The sequence below is a fragment of the Mus pahari genome, chromosome 2, assembly GCF_900095145.1.
Source record: "Mus pahari chromosome 2, PAHARI_EIJ_v1.1, whole genome shotgun sequence".
In the NCBI taxonomy this organism is placed as follows: Eukaryota; Metazoa; Chordata; class Mammalia; order Rodentia; family Muridae; genus Mus; species Mus pahari.
In genome coordinates, this window is record NC_034591.1 from 112471402 (window position 1) to 112492315 (window position 20914).

Consider the following 20914-nt stretch of genomic DNA (forward strand, 5'->3'; position numbering starts at 1 on the left):
AAAGAAAGAAAGAAAGAAAGAAAGAAAGAAAGAAAGAAAGAAAGAACTACACTAGCAATTTACACAGGCATTCCTGCCTTTTAGAGCTAATGCTTATTGACCAACTGCACTTCTTTTGCTTCTTATGCTTAATTATAGAATTACTTTCCTCCAGTGTTAAGGAGAAGGCATAGAAACTCAGCAAACCACTTAGGGTAAAGCAAACCCTGGAATTCCCCCAGACAGACATGGTAACTGTGACTGCCTTAATTAAGGTTGGGGAAATTAAAAATAGGGAGTGGGGACCTATATCCTGGGGTGGGTTAATGTGTCCCCAGGCACCTGAGCAAATAAAGTAAGTCTTGCCCATCATAAAAAGGGTATTTGTAATAAAAGATCTTTAAGTAGTGTGCACTATTCTTAATCAGAGTTTGTGAAAAACACTCATCCAAGAAAAATCTGTATTTAATTTGTTCTAAACACACCCTGTATTGCCCCCTTCCCAAATGCCTACACATGCTATGAGCACATTTACTTACCGCAGCTGAGAGGGGGTAAGTGAGCTATGCTACTCAGATAGCGCTCCCATGTAAAGCAGGCATTTAGGTATCAATTGTAATTAGATGCCATTTTCCATTGTATTGAACAGCAAACTGTTGAAGACTCTTTACTTCTTAATATAATGATGCTGTTGTTTTAATGAGCAACAAATCTTTTTTATTTTAATTCCATTAAGATGAAGACCTCAGTTTCTAGTGCAATGAATTGTTTCTAGCAGAAACACTGTCATGTGCAATTAAACCGGAAGCATATAAATCACAAACACTAGAAGCCATGGACAATAACTGAAATTGTATTGCCTCTACAGACACATCTTATCTCAGCTGCATAAGCCATTTTCACTAAATTAGAGAACTATGATGGAGCCCATTGTTTGATTAATAAACTGGCATAATGAAAGTATTCTGGCAACTGGTTACCATTCAATCTGAAATGTTAGTGAAATGATTAGAATTTATATACTGTGCTCTCTTCCTCTGAGCCCTAGTTAGCATTCATTGTCAACTTAACACAGCCTACAGTCACCTGGGAAGGTAGTCTAAGCTGAGGGATACCCAGACCTGACTGGCTTGATTGATGAGTGATATAGGAGGGTCCACTGTGGGTGGAACCATTCCCTGGGCAGGAGGTCCTGGGCTGTATAAGAATAAACTAGCAATTGAGCTTGCAAGCATGGTGATGGACCATGGCCTGTAAGCTAACTTTCCTCCCCTAAATTTCTTTTGGTCAGAATGTTTTGTGTCAGTCACAGAAAGGGAACTAGAACACTCTGAAAATGTAGTTTTGTCTCAGAGAACAGTTTATCGACTGTTCCTAGTAGATGTATGCTGAAGGCATAGGGAAAGTTATTGCTTTTACTAAAAAAAAAGTTAAGATCCTTTAAATCAATGATTCTCTTAATACATATATTCACATGGGCATATGTGTGTATACACACATGCACATGTGTGTGGAGGCCAGAGGTTAGTGTTGGGTATATTTCTCTACTGCTTCTCCACTTCATATTTAAGATACATCTCTCACTAATAAGCCTAGAGATCACCAGTTGTCTAGACTGGTAGGCAGCAAAGCCCCTCAGTACCGCTACTTCCCACTCTCACTCGACTGTGGCTATCACCATATGCCATCATGCCCAGTTTTTATGTGGGTGCCATGAACACAAACTCAGATCTTCACATGTGCACAGCAGGCACTCACCACTGAGCCATCTCTCCAGCCTCTCAGTATTTCTTATTTAGAGTGCATTTGTGCACCTGACACCTGGAAACATCTGGGCACTTCCCGTGTATTATTTCATTTCCACAGTTATCAGCTATTTCTGGAGGAGAGGAATACAACTGAACCTAATATCCTGGACGGTTCTCCAAGAATAAAAGATCATCCAATTCAAAAGTTGAAAAACTGCTTTAAATCAGTGACTGTCAATCAAAATGGACTTTGAAACTGTTTTCCACTTGATGCTATAAGAAAACACCTATTTTAACAGCCCTTAGTAAATAGCATTTCATAAATCGTATATAACTCCAGCCTCAGTGCCATCACTTACCGAAGCAGGCGATGTTCCCGTCTAGTCCTATGTACTTGAGATCGTATCTGGCAGCTTCATTTTCAATGGGTTCATTCTCGGATTTGTCATCCATAGCAAATATGTCCTTTTGTCGGAACTCAGCATTGTCATCAAAGTTTATCTTAGCATCAAAACAGACAACTAAACAAAGAGAAAAGGAGGCCATACCTGAGTCTCTTTGGAGTCAGTACACTGACAAGGAGTAAGGAAGGCGATAACTCTCATTCTCTCACACTATAGGCAGGGAACCCATTGATGCTTTCTTAACCTGTGAACTCTTAGGCTACAGAGACAAATAGGACAAGGTCCCTGTTCTGAGGGGACTTCCATTACAACAATGAGGACAGGAATTCATATTTGTTCAGTCTCTGCTCAGTTGACATTTGTCACCAGCATCTACAACAAGCTCAGTTGGCACAACTGCCCCTGGAGTCACAACTGTAATTGCATTACTTACATACAGTTAGTATTTAACAGGTGAGCATTGCCTTTCCCCTTTATGTAGAAAGAAACAAGGGAATAATGCCAATTCTCTTTTTCTCCTCTGTCCTGACATTCCATGATAAAATTTGAATTTTATCAATACCCTCTTATTACTCTAAAACTTCTAAACTTAATGACAGTGAATGCTGTTCCAGAATACACAATTTATAATTTGTTCCTTAATTCTGATGCCTCTCAGGATTAATTAAAATTGAATATATTTAAGGTACACAGAATGTTTTGCCATACACATGTATTTTGAAATGACAATTGCAGGAATAAGATTTATATATCTGAGTCTCAGAGTTTTTCTTTCTTTTCTGCCTTAATTTTTGGGGAGAAAACACAATTGTGCTCTTCAAACCATTTCTAGTATATATTACTAACACTGTAGCCATGGTAAGACTATTTCTATTCATGGTGGGCCTTGGCTTCCTCACTTGTGAAGAACAGGGGAAGCAATTCCCATCCTAGTCTACAGACTAACTTAACCCAGGTAGATGTCTCTGGCTATGACTTCTCAGGTCTGCCAGTGCTCAGACACCAGACATCACTGGTGCCATGGTATATACATCCTCTGCTGGAAGCGGATCTCATGTTATACACAAACGGCTCTGCACACACCAAAGTTCACTCTAAGGCAGGATTGGGCCACCATGCATCTTTGATTACAAGGATGCAAAGAGGACACGTAGGGGATGGCTTTGGGAAAGAGGACAACATCTGTGGTATCTGGACTCCAACATGTTTATTATTTCCCTTGCAGCATAAACTTATTGACTGTGTCACCATGCCACCGTGCCATCGCAACATTCTCTAATTCAATCTGAGATATGAACAAGCAGATGTCTTTGGTCAACATTTACAGATGTTGTGCCAGCTTTGCTGAGAAGTACTTCACATCTGAAATGGGAGCCTTCTTTTCCCAGTACCTCACAGAAAAACAACGGACATAGCCAGATAATTCTACTTGCTTGCAGAGAAAAGAAAACACTGGCGCTTTAGGGCACCTTGCTTTGACAGGTACCAGGAAGAGTTCTTCCAGGTTCTCTCACACATGACTCAAGCACTTGGAGTAGTTCAGACAGAACTGGTATATTAATATTCAAGATGACATGGCAGAAAAATAAACAGGCCTAAAATTCCATAACTGAATCCTGACTCACAAGAGAAAGTCTTACATGGAAGCTAATATCTGCTTAAGTCCCTAGTCTTGCCACAAACTGCCCAACCACTGCCCACACTATGAACACAGAGAGTGAATGAGTAATTATATTTCTACAATGGTGAGGTTATAATGAAGGAATCCTGCAATTACCAAAGGAATTGGCCTGTGTTCTCTGCTCCCTGCAAAGGCACTTTCTTAGCAGTTAATGACCAGTATAATGATCAATAGAAAAGCAACTTCATTCTTGGCTTTCCACTGGGTTTATAAATACATTCTAATTAATTTATTAGTAATTTTAGCTCCTCCATTACTCACTGGCAAGATTACTTGTAAGTGACACCTTCAAAATGAATGGGCAAAGGCTATCAAATTGACTTTCTAAGTGAAGACTTGCAAAGAAAAGAATTCTTGGTCAAGATCAATAAACCAGTAAATCAAAATAGTTCCAAGCTAAACTTTGCCCCTTATTATAAAGAATACAGTTGCAAGCAGCTCCAACAAAAGGATAATTAATGGAGATGTATGCAAAGTTCAGCAGGCAGTCCCCACCAAATGTCTGCAGAGCAAACTTTCCAGAGATTCTTTCTGCGTCATGATACACATGCCAAGTGCAGACAGCAGCTTCTGGTCAGTGAGCAGCTTGAGACCCAGACAGGCCATCCAGGGCTTGAAAACAAGGTCTGTGTGAGCACCGAGAGGATCCCTTGGTGCTACAGTAATCTGTCACCTGTGTGGTAACAACAGATCAACGTGTGTAGATCCAAGAGCTTTAGAAAATAAAAATTACTGCACAGCTATGAAATTAGGTATGTATATTTAAGTAGTCAGAGCCAAGCTGGGCCTGATGGTATACGCTGGGAATTCCACACTCAGGAGGCTGAGTTAGGAAGATTTCAAGTTAAATCCAGTGTGGTCTAAGCATGTACAACATGATAGTTTAGGTCCCCCTCTCTCAATCTCTCTCCCTCCCTCCCTTCCTCTCACCCTCCCCTCCCCTTCCCTCTAATCTCCCCCCTCTCTCATATATTTTGCTCTGTTCAGTTATTGCTGTATGACTAGGACAGTGTATCTGATGGCAATAACTTGAGAAGGAAGGATGTGTTTTGCTGGAGATTTCTGTCCATCCTAGTGGCAAGGTGCAGTTAACCAACTCAGCTGTGGTGGTGGAAGGGCATGGTCATGACTGTTCACATCAAAGTAGACGGGGAGCAGAAAAAAGAGGCAGGAACACGAGTATAGATAGAACCTTCAAAAATCCACATCTCGTGAATTATTCCAGCCAGCTATGTCCCGTGTCCCAAAAGTCCCCAGAACCAGAGCCTTTAAAATGGCTTTGCAGTTTAAAAAAATGAGTGGTGAGGTGGGGTGGGGTTCAAGTGATTAAAAACAGCAGTTTTCAACTCTAATTCTTGGCACAGAGATCCTAGAACTCTTGTAACGTTCTAAGCAATGGGCCTACTGGGTGGATCTTTCTTTTTAATACAAAGCTCTACACCCCTCGGACTTCCCTGGAAATAATTTAAAATGTCCTTTGCTTCTATCAACAGGTAGAAAGTGTTTCCCTGAATGCAATGAGCCACAACTGAAGAGCAGGTTGTGAGAACACTCAGGTGAACTATGGTCCCCAATACTGTTGTCACTGGCATCAATGGAGGGCATCATCAGTCTTATGAGACAGAACCCTTACTATGTGACTCTGACTCTCATTATAGGTATACAGTGTCAGAACAGAATTGAAGGATAGGATACCTAGCTGCTATCAGAGAAATTGTCACAGAAGTGGTCTGTGCTCAGTCTAGTAGGAGAGAAGCCCGTCACACATACTTCAAGGACACAGCTATAGTGCTGTAGCCTAAGCAGCTAGTCCTGGCCACACAGTTTTCTTAAGCCCTTGTCTATAAACAAGCTCAGAGTTGTTGGCACTGTGTGGAGTTGGTGGGAGGAGAAGCTATGTGGGGCATCCAGCCTCACAGGGGAATATGATTACCAACATGTTACTTTCTGCATGCGTAGAGCTTCCCATCATTATAGCTCAGTTTACAGAACCTTCTTTTCATCTCTGGAAATTACTATAGTCTGTCTCATTCCCAAAATATCCCTAAACTACTATTTAAAGGAGACATAAATGAATGTCTACTGGAGTTTTAACTGTGTCCAGGCTCCCTGAGGTACTTGATCAGCTGTCGTTTGAACACATTAAGAACTTTCTCAAAAGCAAGAATTTTAATGATGAGCACTTTTAAGAGAGTGACTGTCAGGGCAGACATGTTTTAGCTAAAGGATGTGGGTTTTTTGATAACAGTCAAATTGTACCATACATTTGCATATGGCCACAGTGGCTACTAAAAAATTTCACATCGGCATCTGCATCAGGGGTGGCAAATCATGTCTCTCAAGCTCACCACCTATTTTTCTATGTACACTTGTGTGCACATTTACATTTGTCCGGGCTTCTTCACAGGACAATAGCAAAGGTGGTAACTGCAGTACAGACTACAAGGCCCACAACTACCCACATGTTGACTGACACTTTGTAGCAATCCCTATTTGGACACAACTCTCATCATATCTATCTTGCTTTAACAGACTGGTAATCACCCACAGCTATAATATTCTTATCTAGTCAAGAACACACTTGGCTTAAGTATGTTTTGCTATCAGGAGGACTGAAAATGAGAACAAACTACACAAAGCTACATAAAAAGGAGGGACTAACCCCTGCACACTGATGGACTCGTGCATGACTCTTGCTTGTACATGCAGAGCTGCTGTGCCACAGGTGGGTTCATGGCTATGTCAACAGTAGGGCAAGAAAATCAACTTGCCCCATCTGCTCAAACCCTAGCTTTCTCACTTAATTCAACAACAAACAACTATGGGAAAAAAAAATCTGTTTTCTGAGGTGTGGCACTTAGCTGAGACATTAAGAATTTCAGTGTCACATAACTGAAACCTCAATTCTACAGAAAATTCATCTTTGAACAAACACCAATCTGTGTACAAAGTAGGAGAAAAAGCATACCTATTAATATTTATAAAACAATTTCCACCATCGAAACCATATTGTTACATGGTTGATAGATTATACAAATGAATTTTCCTTCAAAGAAAGCTAAGGTACTTATAGGGTGTGTGCGTTGTTTTGTTTAGTGGTGTGAGATGCTGCAAGCTGCTAATTCCGCTGCCTTGATGGAGAACAGGACTGGCAGCAAGAGGCCTCTGACCCCAGAGCTCCCACACAAGAATGTGCAGCTGAGTTAAACAAAAGAAAAAATGCATTTCAGACAGAAGACGTACACATAAAAGGAACAGAAAAACAGCAGGAAGTACGACTGTCATAATTAGTTTGGAAAATAATCTGTCTTGAAGCAATGTGCTGTGTTTGATTTGTGATAAATAACCATAATGTGCTATTCAAATGTGCCTTGCCAAGCTGGCTTTAAAATGCTGATGCTTTAAAAGGAGTCCCGCTTTCCATTAAATATTGATGTTCTAAGAATTGTATACTGTTTAGAACTTTTCTCCAGATCCTATGAAGAAAAAATTGATATGAGGCGAGATGGGGTAGGAAAAGTAAAAAACCAAAGGTGATCATGGAAACAGAGGCTTGAATATAATGAAGCAGAGGGCAGGCAGCAGCAGCCCAGCAGGGGCACAGTGAGCATGCAGCAACAGGGGGTTATTTAAGGGAATCTTAAGGAAGAAAGAGACTTCTGAAGTTGGTATGCCAGTTAACTACTGCTCACCCAGCCTTACTGCTTTAAGTAGCTCTCCCTTTGTCTTTCCATGAATGGAGGCATGTGTCCTTGGAGCTGACTTGTAGAGGGAATCTGCCTCTCTGGCACATGAGGGAGACTACTCTACATACTGTAGGGCAGCTGGCAGTCCTCCCTACATTCACCACACAGGGGGCAAAAGCAACACTTCTGACAAATGTCTCCTGGGGGAAGGTCCTCACCATTTGTTCAAAGACACCAAAGGTAACATGTGTGATCACAAATGGAGAGGGAAGAAGGAATAAAACACATTGCAGAATCCCTAGGTGGGCTGGGAAAATAATATTTTGAATACTGCAATATTCAAAAAATGTAATAAACGATTAAGTGGATAGGTGGCCAGCTACATAAATATCTATATCTGTCTGTCTGTCTGTCTGTCTGTCTGTCTGTCTCTCTCTCTCTCTCTCTCTCTCTCTGTGTGTGTATTTTCTTGCATACAGATTTACTGAATCAGTGTTAGTACAAATGAATCAGAGAACAAAGTATTTAATTTCTCTTTAGGTACTGAAGCAACTATATTCTTTTGTTTCGACAAAGGCTGATTCATTCCTGTAGAGATGGTTCACCTTATTCCTCTAGTTCTCAATAGGAAATGACCTTTCTCTTAAACCATGTAAGCACAGACCAACCATTGGCCTGGGCTGGACTCATGACAAAACCAGGCTAATAAGAACCAGATGAAGGACTTTCTATGGCTGCTAGACCAGTAGAGTCAACACTGGGTACCATCTCTGCTGTGGAGCCTGGGCAAGTGAGAACAATTCAGAGAAAGCAGGGCTGTTTCTTTCCAATGGCTCAGGGAGTAGATTTGGGCTCCCTAGACAGTAAGAGAGAAGCCTCATTCTTTACACACCACAGGGCAATCTGCACCTTGAACTCATGTTAAGTGTGTAAGAGAATTAACCACTGGTAAACAAAAGCTAAGCCAAGGTTAATAGGCTTTCATAGGTCACTAACAACCATTATAATCCTCAAAAGAGTCCTTAAACCACAATAAAACTCAGTGTCAAATTGCCCTCTGAATAAAGACTGTTAACCACATTGGAAGGAATGTTCTTAGGCTGAAATTCTTCCACATCTTTCCCACTGGCGACTCAGCAGCTTTGATATTAATGATGGCCACTGCCATCAACAGGATGTTGTAGAAGTAGATAAACAATAAAGCAAATTAAAAAAAAAAAAAAATGTTCCTGGGTAAGCAATGAGACAGGGAGCTAAGTCTCCCACAGAGGGATGGATGGCACAGTGGCTAGCTTATAAGTCAAATGGTTATGTGATCCTTAACTTTTGGAGCATTTAAGCCTCCAAATTACAAGACAATAATTACATCAACGTTTTCATGTGAAATGTTTTGTTAGTCACCTAAATGAAAATGATTTAGGCAGACGAATTATAAATACTATCAACATTGTAGAGATGTAAATGACTGCACTTATAGCTCCTAAATAGAGGCCTGCTTTGCGGGACACAGCAGTGATGAAGAGCCAACTTTCACAACTGAGCATTAATCACCATTTCCTAATTGGGTTTAATTTGACTACTGCTCATTAGAGTTATAAACCAACACTCTCATTTATTGTGATTATAACTCAATAGTCAAACTTTTACGGTACAATGAACAAATTAATAGCTAAAGATAATTTTGGTCTTAAAAATACTATGTAAGACTTCTGCTTTAATGAACTGTACATACAGAATGTGTTTTGTGATGATTCCTTAAAAATATTTTTTAAAAAGTTTCATGCTCTTATTAATTAAAAAGCAAACTTTAGCCTTTGTAAAATTTGTGAACACTTTCCAAGCAGAGTTCTTTGTGTATTCCCTGTCCCTACAGTGTGAATAAAATAATCCTACAGCAAAATGTTTCCCGCTTCAGAGGAAGCTGTCTTCTACCCCTGTCTTATAAGTGAGTTCATGTGCACGCACATGACCACATATGCACCAAGAGGTCAGAGACAACCTCAGGCTTCAATCCTTAGGTGTCATCCGCTTATGTTTTAAGCCAGCATCTCTCACTACCCTGGAACTCATCGCATAGTCCACTGAGCCTCACGGATGCTTTGCCATTAGTATGAGTTCTATGAACAAACCTCTCTTCCTGCTTGCAAAGAAAGCAATTTCCAGATGGGTCTATCCTGACAACCTCCTGCTTTCTTTAGTCATAGTCTTGCATTATGGTCCATGATGCTCTGAAACACATGACTCTCCTGTCGCTGGGAATACTGAGCAGCACACCCATGCTTGGCTCAGTATATTAAAGAGCCTTTACAGTAAATTCAGATAGTAACCATCTCATCAGTATTGAGTAGCAGCCTGCAGTACTTGAGAAGGCAGTGCTTGCAAAACCCGAGACCACTTCTAGGTCACTCTAACAAGGGCAAACTACTGGTTTAAAAGAACAACCAGAAAAAACAGGCTCTAGTTAGCCCAGCATGGCAGGGCAACCTTGCACACTGAGAGGAGAGGCAAGGGTTCCTTCCTATCTATCCTGCAGATCTAGCTTTCCATCAGAGTCAGGTTAAATGTCTGATCTTCTTAATGATGGGAATAATGACTCTTACTTTTGCAGGGCTACTTGTCAAAATCTATCATAGAGCCTGGCATAGAAGTTCAAAAACAGGCACAACTTGTCTGTTTCCTCTCTATATAAAAGAGTGAAGTTTTTATAACCACAGTAATTAAAAATTAATTTTTTAGGAGCTAGAGAGAAAGCCCAGTGGTTAAGAACAATTGTTGCCTTTACAGAGGACCCAGGTATGGTTTCCAATACCCATATGAGGTGGCTCACAAATGCCTGTAATTCAGTTCCAGAGGAACCAACGGACAAGCACTTTTGGCCTCCTCAGGGTCTATATATTCAGTGAGGCACACAGACATATCAATCTTAAAAAGTAAAATTTAAATAAACACAATTTGCATATAAAACCTAGTACAGATACAATTTGGTGGTTATCCATGCAATACTGTATTTTTAGCAACTTCCTTAGAACTTGCCATTAGCTGGAGTTTTCCTGGCAAACTCTTGTACTAGTTAAGATCCTTTCATGAATATAGGGGAAGGGTCCACTTCATATGTCACTCTGGATGTATACTCAATGCATCAATCTGTAATATGGGTATCATTTTTAGCAATTTGATTAATATTAATAAAAGTTTTTGTTGTTTTTAATCTGAAGCCTAAGCAGGAATGTGTGTAGATGTGTAGCCAGAATATGACAGATGCAGAATTTGAATTTGTCCTGAGGTCTCTCTGAGTTCCAAAGATAGTCTTTTGGGTTTTCTGAATTTGCCTATAAAGTCTTTACTAAGGAAAAATGCCTGGGTCTTGACAGTGCTCTCTGTACACATCTGTTCAGCTCCTTCTGCCTATTCAATGGCAAAGCCAGTGGTCATAGTGCATGGAAAGAGTCCAAGTCTGTGGCACTTACATTCTGGCTTGAACAATTCTATCTGCCATCCCATTCCTCAGTACTACTCCAAGAAGTTCCAAGCTTTTGCTATGACTATATCTTCATTCATATTCAAGAAATCCTGCAGTGGTGACATTTGCTGAGGCATACAACAGTGGTGCAATATTGCTACAAGAGAAAGCATCCCTCAAAGAACTCCGTTGCCTAAAGCGAACAAGGCAAGTGTGGTAACTACAGAGTGATGATAGTGGCTTCGTCAAGATGGCAGACATCCTGTTCAGGACACAAGGGGTAAGTGTGCACAGTTTGCAAATTCAAGATCACCAAGTTCAGGTAAAAAGCAGGTGCAGCTATAAGCCCAAGGACAGTGATACACACGCACACACAAATCCTTCTATCAACAGCGACAGCTGAAAAATGAGGGCTCGGATGTCTGATAAAGGACTCGTGGCAGCTGAAACCAAGCAGCAAGTAGCTCCTTGGGAGGCTTGGCATTTGACGATAGCACACCCAAATGTTGAACACCATCATGGGAGCATGTGAAATGATCAGAAGTTAAATTACTGAGAGAAATGACCTCAAAGCGGGTGCCGCCTTTGGAGATTATTTGGCAAGTTACATTACAGTTTCTATGCATAATTATAAAAGTCCATTTGTAATTCTTCCCTTCTGCTGTCTGTTACCTTGTCCTTCTGGAGTTTCACCGAAGGGGTTCACTTCCACCTGAGTGGCGTCAATCTTCAGGAAGAGATGGTACAGCTTTTTAATCTGATCTGCAGCCTGCATGATCAAGTGAGATGGAATCACACCCAAGCAATACGACAAAGTTTATTTTGCTTCATTAACAAAATCTTAAAAATAGCAAATTATGTCTTTATTTTCAGTTACGTTTTCTAAAGGGAAAAATTGAAAAACATAATTATTTTAATTTCCACTGCTATTCATTAGAACAGACTGCTCAACTTTTCTCCAGATACTAAGAGAAACCATTATCAAGAAAACAAAATATTTTCTGTGCAGCCTAAAAGTGCTATTAATCCTTTTGTGGATTATCATGTCCCTATTAGTCATGTTAGACTGCAGTATAAGCTACAATCACTAAGACAAACAGGCTCCATTTAAGTAAAAAGGTAAACAGGCTTTTGAGGGTTTATAATGACAAGGTTTTCCTTATTACGCAGGAACTAAATGGTTATTATATTCATCAATCCAGGCCTATAATCTGCACAGAAATTCCTGAGAGTCTGATGGAAACTGTGAGACAGAAAGATGAAGGTCTTAAACAACAGAGCAGCCTCAAAACCATGCAGCCTCCACTACACACAGTGAATCCTGGAGTGTATTTATAAGTAAGTCCCCTAATGTTACCCATGCCCCCTTCTCAGCCAAAACACAATCACTACTTATCCCAGGGCAGGCTGCTCCTCATCAACCCTCGAGGAGAGTCCATACTTACAAGTATGTGCAACTACAGTTGCATGCAGGGTGGAACTCATTCTTGGCCTTCTTTTACTTCCCTATTGTCACCGATGTCCACCATGCCAGCCCTGCAGTATGTGCCATCAGAGCCAGTGTGACCCCTGCCCCTTTCTGGCATAACAGAGCATTTCACACCTATAGGATTAGTTTCAGAGCTGCTGGGCCAGCAGGCTTGAGACTCTGTCTGGCCGAGTGGTAGAGGAGATGAGGAAATGGGGCAAAGGCAGGGAGAAGCTGGGGCCTCTCTGCTTCTGCAGTCTTAACTCTCCTAGCCCTTAGGACACCTACGAATGAAATACCTAAATGAGTTCAGACCTGGGTCAATCATGAAAATCAGCCTAGGTCTGACTAAAGCATTTCAACTTTAAAGCTCTCATACTATTTGAATCTTAACTATTTCAGGTCTATGTGTAGATTTTATTAAATCCTAGTTGAAATCTGATGTACATAAATAAATTCATCCAAAATATAAGGCGTATGTATGTATGTATGTATGTATGTATGTATGTATGTATGTATATATGTGCATTTTGAGGTCAGGTTCCAGGAAGTTTCCCAGACTGACCCTCAACTTGCTATACAACCTTGATTGGCCTCAAGCTTGTCACCGCCTCACCGTCCCTAGGCAGTAGGACTGCCATCATTTGCTAGACCAAGAGAAATTCTTTTTACTATTTATTTTATGGGTAGGTAACACATATAAACGCTATAAGGCTCCCCATTTGTCAGGGTTTCTCAAGATTCTATTTCCCAACCATAGCTTCCAGGTCCTCTGACGTAGATACTGATGGCTTCGGATTTGTCTGAGACACATTCTATGTACACACTAAGATGTACACTTCCCATCTTCACAGAACAACAAAAGCCTCTATCCTTATTAATAGAAACCTTCACTGGCAGGATAAATAGGCCACTGCTTTAATTGTAATATCATATTTTATTGCATGCTATACTACCATTCATTATATTTATCACCTAAATAATGACCATATGGATTGTTTCTAATAGCTTCATTTACTTAAAATGTCATCTTTCTTGTCTCTTTAGATATGTAATACATGTGACTAAGCATTTATGGGATAAACTCCATAGCAATGCAGAATGGATGGAAACATTTTATTTATTATTTTTTGTATGTATGTATGGTTATGTGCAAACATGAGTGTGGCTGTATGCACATGTGTTTGTACATGACTAGGATGTTATATATATGAATGGCATGTGGAAGCCTGGGGTATTATTCCTCTGAAATGCCCATTTGGGGGTTTTTTGAGACAGGTTCTCTCACTGGCCTGGAGCTCACTTATCTTGGATGAGCAGTGAGCAAGATATACAGATGCACGTGTCTCCACCTCCACAGCACTGGGGTCATAGTGTAGGAAACAAGGCCAGGTGCTTTCCCCAGCATGGCTTCTCAGGATTGGCTGCAGTGCCTCATGCTCTCCCCTCAGCCCATAAAGCACTTTAAATATGAACAATTCTATTTAAAGAAGAGAAGCTACCCTGAACACCCATAAGCCAGTGCAGGAAGACTCTCCACTCACACCCATCCAGCATCTGCATCATGCCAGACACTGTGAGGGACAGCAGGTATTTGTAGTTTTAATAAAAATCCCATACAGTGAATGAGTTTGAGCATCATTCTAGCTCTTAAGAGACATTTGTATTTTCTTTTCTGTGAATTTTGTAAATGTTTCTGTTGAGATTTAGGTTTTTGAGTCATTAATTTAAAGGAAGTGTTTTTATGTGAATAAAATTTGCTCTTTATTCCATAAAAACTGCAAATACATTCATCTTTCAACCATGTTTGTGATCCTCCTGCTGCAGAGGAATTTAAGGACATTCACACCGCTCATGTCATATGGCTTCTGGGTCTGCAGACTTTCCAAAGGTCAGACTCATTCTGGAAGTACTTTAAAAGAGCGCTAACAATTTTTCTAGTTTACTTTATTGTTTCTTGCTTTCAGTGTTGATACTTTTTAAAGGCAACTAAACTATATTAAATTACAAAGTCAGTCACCCACAAATTCTGATATCTGAGGACCAGAGGAAACCATAAGTACATGGGCAAAGCCATGTCAAGGACCACAGAGCCTCAGTCCCATGTGAAATGGCAGAGCCTGCCTTTGCTCCATGAGCTATGCTGCCAGAGTGTGCACAGAGCAGCTGCACACTTCCCCCAGCATCCCTGCTTCCTCAGGGATGTTTACAGCAACAGACTGCTCTCCTACAGCATCCTCCCAAACAGAGGAGAGCTAATTCCTCCTCCCTGTGCCATACAGTCAGCTCCCTGAGTTTCTGGGTTGATGTTGGTTTTGGGCCTTGGTGTGAGTCTGTCTGAGGGAGCACGGCTCACCCAATCCTTTTTCCCAGGTGTGTCTGAGTGTCTAGTACTAAGCTGTGCAGCATGTGGCAGGATCTTTGGGGTTGGCTCTTTGTTTCTGAGGTTGGACCCTGTTATGTTGCTAGGCATGGCCTTGTATCCATAATCTCAGGGGATCATGACTCAGCCTCTCAGGGAGCTGGGAATATATACATGTGACTCCATGTATGGCTTTTTCTTTGTTGCAGTACAGCTGTGTGAAGGCATGTAAAAAGGCCCTACTTACCCACACCCTATACCAGATACTTGTATATTGATGTTTAATACTTAATAAATTATTTAATGAGTAATTTATCAATAAGAACAAAATATGTAATAGAAATAAATTTAGGTTCATAAGAAAGATCAAATACAACCATTTCAAAAAACTGATAAATTCAGAGAATACAGATTTTACCAAGGCAGCCATTGCCAGATGTCCACGTACTCCTTCAGTTTCTAGGATCATCTCTTCATGATAGGATCAGTAACCTAAATTACTGAACCTTTTGCCTTTCTTACCTGCCTCCTCTGCTCATGGCACCCTTATGCCTTAAGGTGGCATCCTGAATCAGATGTTACATGTTATACACAGCTTCCATGAGCTCATGGGCCACCCACCCTTACTGTGCAAGCACACTGGGAACTCCTCCATAAATTCCAAGCCATGGACAGCTCACATTCATTCTCATTCTGTTTCTGCTTCTCTTCCTCCTCCCGCCCACTTCTTCCTGCCCTCCCTTCTCTCCCCTGCCCAGTTCATATATTCTAGACCTGAGGAATGATTGCCACTAGTCCACAAATCCCAAGAGAACAATGGCTATCTTTTGGTACTTTGGATACAGCTAAAAAAAGGAAGTAACATGCAATCAGTGCCTGCTCAATGAGCAAATAAACAGTCAAACCCACAAAGATGTCGGCCACCCACAAATTGACCCTGTCTCAAAGGTTTTATGCATTCTTTTCTTTCCTTGATAACTTAAAAACATAAAAATATCCTGGTAACCCAGGCTCCTTACTGACCATGATATATCACATTCAGAAACTGGGGAAATATAATTATGTTATGTAAGAATTACAAATAATCCTTAATTTTCTCTTACATATGGAGGTAGCAAGGGTATTTTAGGATATATTTAATAATATTACTATCATCTGTAGAGCTCTCTACTGTGCTAAAAGGCTGAGCTTTCCAACCATGGGTCAGCAGATTTGCCCACTCTGGGTTTTTCCTGCTGCCACATTATGACAGCTATTATAAATTCCTAGAAGCATTCAATATAGACATCCTACATATGGGATTTACTTAATCTTGCTCATGCCAAATGTATGTTACCTGTACATGTTATCTGTATGCTATTACTGTGAGCTGTGCCAGCAGAGGAGTGAGCAAGGTACTATGTAATGGGGATTAGGGCTCTAACAAGGATGACTATAGACAAATGGGAGAAACATGCCACACCCACTCCAGTGAAGTCTGTGTGGCAAGCCCAAAAGCTTGGACTCAGTACTGAGGCAAAAAGTTTCATGGAAACTTGCCTCCTGGAGGGTCTCTGGTGCCCCATAACCAGATTTGTCCCTGCGATAGTGTGGAGGGTCTTAAATGCTTTCTTGCAGTATTTTACTGGATAGGAGCTAGAAATCTCAGGGCTAGTTCAAAATAGTAAACTTAGAATTCTCATTACAGACATGAATGGCAGCCTACATTACATAATAGTAGAAAGAAGGAAGGTTTTGGTTAAACCATAAGGAGAAACCCGAGTATTGTATTATTCATGAAAAGGTTAGCAAGATCAGAAAATCTCTGGTAATGGGTTATACAATAGATCAGAATTGCACCTGGGCATATTAGCCCTTTCACCTGGCTCTTATCAATAGCTGACTTTACATAGGGCTGATCTTATATCAAAGCTGATCTTATATCAGTTGTAAACACTGACTGGTTCCTGCCAGTCTTTATGTATGCATTTCACTGTTTTGTGTCAAATAACTTCAATGTACCTTGGCTGATGTGTCACCTAACTTCTTTGTTTTCTTCTGTACTGTAAGTCTGATGTTTGTTTTGAGAAATTACATTCAGATACAGCACTTTCTCTGTGTCAGTGTCTGTCACTATTCACCGACCTCTTGCCCACCTGCGTACCAGGACCCTGGTTCCCCGCAGGTTGAGGGACCGACTGAGTCCAGTCCGCGGCAGAAACACACATGTGCAGATACAGAGGATATGCATAGGTGATTGAATAAACTCAGAATCAAACATGGGGACCAAATGGCTTCAGGAACCAATTTCTCTATATAAGCAGCCTTTAAATACATCTTTAAAATGGTATATATTGTTAGCAGCCTCAGTCTAATAACAGGAAACTAGTCAGTACAGCACAGAGCCCGGGGACTTGTCTAGCACCTTCCTTTGAACAAACTGCTTTCATAGCAGTCTTCCAGTCTCAGAGAGGACACTTAGTTGTCTCTTCCCAGGACATAGTCCAGGAGGTCCTGATGTCTTCTACCACCTTGAGTCCTTTACTTTTTAACAGTCTTTACTTTGATTTTCAAATGAGTGGTGTCTTTTCTTTACTTTGATTTTCAAATGAGTGGTGCCTTTTCTTCCCCTGAACATGTCTGACATTTCACCTGACTGCATGCTTCCATGACTTGCCAACTGTCCCAGTAATACTCTGGAGATGATGTGAAAATCACTGTTGCATTGGAACAGGAGTGTTCAACTAAGCTCAGGGGAAGTGCCAACTCTACCTGCAGGTCTCATGTCCAAGAGTTAACCTAACCACAGAAGGGAAGTATCATAGGGCTGGTGAGATGACACAGTGGCAAAGATCCTTACTGTCGGACCTGATGACTTCAGTTCAGTCCCTAGAACTCACATGGTGGAAAGAAAAATGACTCCAGCAAGTTTTCCTCTGATCATGCTCACCGTGGCACATAGACATAGAGGCGTACATACAAACAAATAGAATACTAAAGAAAATATTCTAAATGACTACCGCAGCTGCCCAAACACCTACATCTTATTTTCCTGTCATTGTTCCCCAAATTATAAAATATGGCAGCTGTTTAAAGAGCAGACACTGTAAGGGGGAAAAAAAAACCTGAGAGAGAAGTACGTAGGTTTTAAGCAAATACTAAGCCATTCTCTAGAAGGGGCTTGAGGATGAATTAGATTGCTGTACCCTACAGGATCCTGAAGACAATGCTCCCTGGGCACTGTGGGGCAACTTATTATTTATCCATTGGGCAGCCCCAGGCCAGCGAACACACATACACTAAAGAAGCCTCTGGGGTTAAGGAGAAGTGAGGGGCGGGAAGTTCTTCTGACTTAGCTGTGGGAAGAAGCTCGCCTGTTTCCACACATCACCACATGTCATGGATTGGACCAAAGGCAGACCCTGGATGTTCATGACAAATTCTGCCCCACCAAAACTTGGAGTACCACTTTTCTGTCCTCAAACCAAAAAGATATGACTACTAAATTAATATATTTTTGGTTGTTCTGAGTGAACAACCTTGCCTTCATGCCATCCATATCATTTCAAATGCCCATTGGCTGCAAAAGAATAGCAATTGGTCATGTAATGTAAATACAATGATAATCTTGCTTGTTTGTGGAGCTTAGGAATAAGTCGGGGGTGTTGAACGTGCAAGGCAGGCACTCTTCCACACCCCAGCAGCACTGTGAATAACTGCTCTCATACAGCACTCAAATCAAATGTTACAATATACCTCTCAGCTAGGAGTCACTATCCCCATTATGCAGATGCTAGAAGTAAATTCTTAACGTACTGAGTATACGTGTGCCAAGCTGCACCAGCAGTACTGTCAGGAAACATTAAAAGCCCATCAGTCAGAGGGCTGGGGCAGCAGCTTAGTGAGCATAGTACTTGCCTAGCACGCTCAGAGCCCTGACTTAGATCTCCCAGGATCACCTCTCCGAGGTGTCAGGTGCATACCTGCAATCCCAAGGTCCAGGAGGCAGCACCAAGAAGTCAGAAGTTTCAAACCAGCCTGAGATATATGAGACCCTTTCTCAAAACCACAGTAACAAATATCACCAAACAGCATGGAGTTCATGGACTACATGCAGCAAACATACAGACCTCTATTACATACATGTATATCTGATCATATACATATCATCGATGTACAGGACACACTTATATCATATTTTCACATCCATATACAATCACAAATACATACACAGACACACACACATACATATACATATATATATGAATTATAAACCTACAGCACACAAACATAAATTCCCTCACATATATGTATGCATAGATGTCACACATAATTATGTATGCATGCACACACGTTATATGCATGTAATCATATACACATCATAAAACTATAAGCACACACTATCATATATGTATATATAACACTATCATATAAGTATATGTAATATATACACATATACATATATATGTATACAACTCTTTCTCATACAGATACACATCTCTATCATATATATGCATACATATATACACATTTCCTCCATACACACAGACAGATACACACACACACACACAAACCATTTCGATCAGATACATATACATACATCACCTCTTGCAACAGGAGAAAATAGTTTCTTGATCACAAACAATTTGGCGAAAGCTTCAGACACAACCATCTTGTGTCAGTCACAAACATCAGCAACAATTAAACAAGTTCCTGCAATATCTCCTGAAACACGGCAAACATGCTGTCTCCCAAAGGCTTTGTACCTGGTTTTTCAGAGACCCAAGGAAGCCCAGATTTTCTGCCATGCGCTGGGCCTGGCTATCCTTTATCCCCTCAAAGATGTCAATCTGCTCCTAGTGAAAATATATGAAATAAACAAAATTCAGAAGTACAGTGAGAAGATTTAAAACTGAAAGCGAACATTTAAAGTACTTTCTGGCAAGTAAGTAATTAAAGTGTGGCACCCTTCCACCGAGCTCCAAGCGAGGCTACTGCGGCTGCCTATGGGGCACGTTTTAATTAGCAGGCCATCATGAAACAGCTCTTCCAAAAACTATATAATTCTTCAAGATGGCATGCTGACAAGACGATCTAATGCCAGTTTTCACTTTTAATTACTACACAGATGGCATTGATGAATATTTAGTCAGTTAATTTTTGTGACATCTTTTGGAAGGCATCCAAAAAGAAGGTTTTGGTGCCTAATATTGCTGTTAAGTTTGGAGTTGTCATACACAGGTTAAATATTATCTTAAGACTTGAACACTTTATTCATATGAAAATTATTAATAATACTTTCACTCTACAAAGTGATCTTCTGTCAAAAAACAATGAATGCTATTCATGTGTATTAGTTCATGAATTATGATAGCAAATGAGACTGTTCGAGATAAAGTTAATTTTGGAAATGGCTAGACATTATGAGTAAGCATGTGTATAAGCTTCAATTAAACTTCCAAAGCAGTTAATCTATGTAATTCTGATGAGAATATTTTTAGAACAATCATTGAAGTGTTAGTACAGTATATAGAAAATCAGATTCAGAAAATAGGATTCTTCCCCTACTTAAGGGAAAACAAAACAGTTTCTAAAGGAAATAATGTTACTTGTAGAAAACTCTAATGAAAGTGGGCATTAAGAACCAAGATTAAAAACTGGGTTTACTATTCCAAATGGGTTTTTTCTTCTATAGATGAGAATGTTACCTGAGCATTTCTTTTCATATCAATCCACTTAATCCTTATGATGCTACAGGATAAAAACCATGGTAGTAGTATGTTATTTTTTAAACTGAGGCTAAAGGCTTGTGACAGCCTTACTCCCTACTTGAATCTGACTACTCCTCTCTGAGACTGATCTTAGTATGAAGCTTTCAAGGACTGAAATAACAGATCAGAATATGAACGTCTGAATGCCTGTTCTTGTCTGGACAGTCTGTGAAGTTTAGTATGAACTTGATAGGGTCTGGATCACAGAAGTCTCTGGTATGTCTGTGAGGAAATGACTACACTAAGAAAATGGGAGAGCAAAGTCTTACCCTCAGAGTGGGAGGTATCATCTCAGTCAGGTCAAAAAGGAGAAAGTGCAGCAGCACCAGCAGCCATCTCCCTCTGCTTCCTGACATGACCGCCTGCCTCCGGCTCC

General features: G+C 40.5%; 1 protein-coding gene across 2 annotated transcripts in view; it reads right to left on the reverse strand.

Annotated features, from left to right (window-relative positions):
* Suclg2 (succinate-CoA ligase GDP-forming beta subunit) overlaps positions 1-20914 on the reverse strand; it is a 237572-nt gene that overhangs the window by 91638 nt on the left and 125020 nt on the right. For both annotated transcript variants that reach the window (XM_029535679.1, XM_021190019.2), the window contains exons 6-8: positions 19534-19623; positions 11631-11727; positions 2087-2248 (exon numbers count right to left, since the gene is read on the reverse strand). In XM_029535679.1, coding sequence (XP_029391539.1) covers positions 2087-2248; positions 11631-11727; positions 19534-19623 — 349 coding nt within the window. The remainder of the gene's footprint in view (positions 1-2086; positions 2249-11630; positions 11728-19533; positions 19624-20914) is intronic.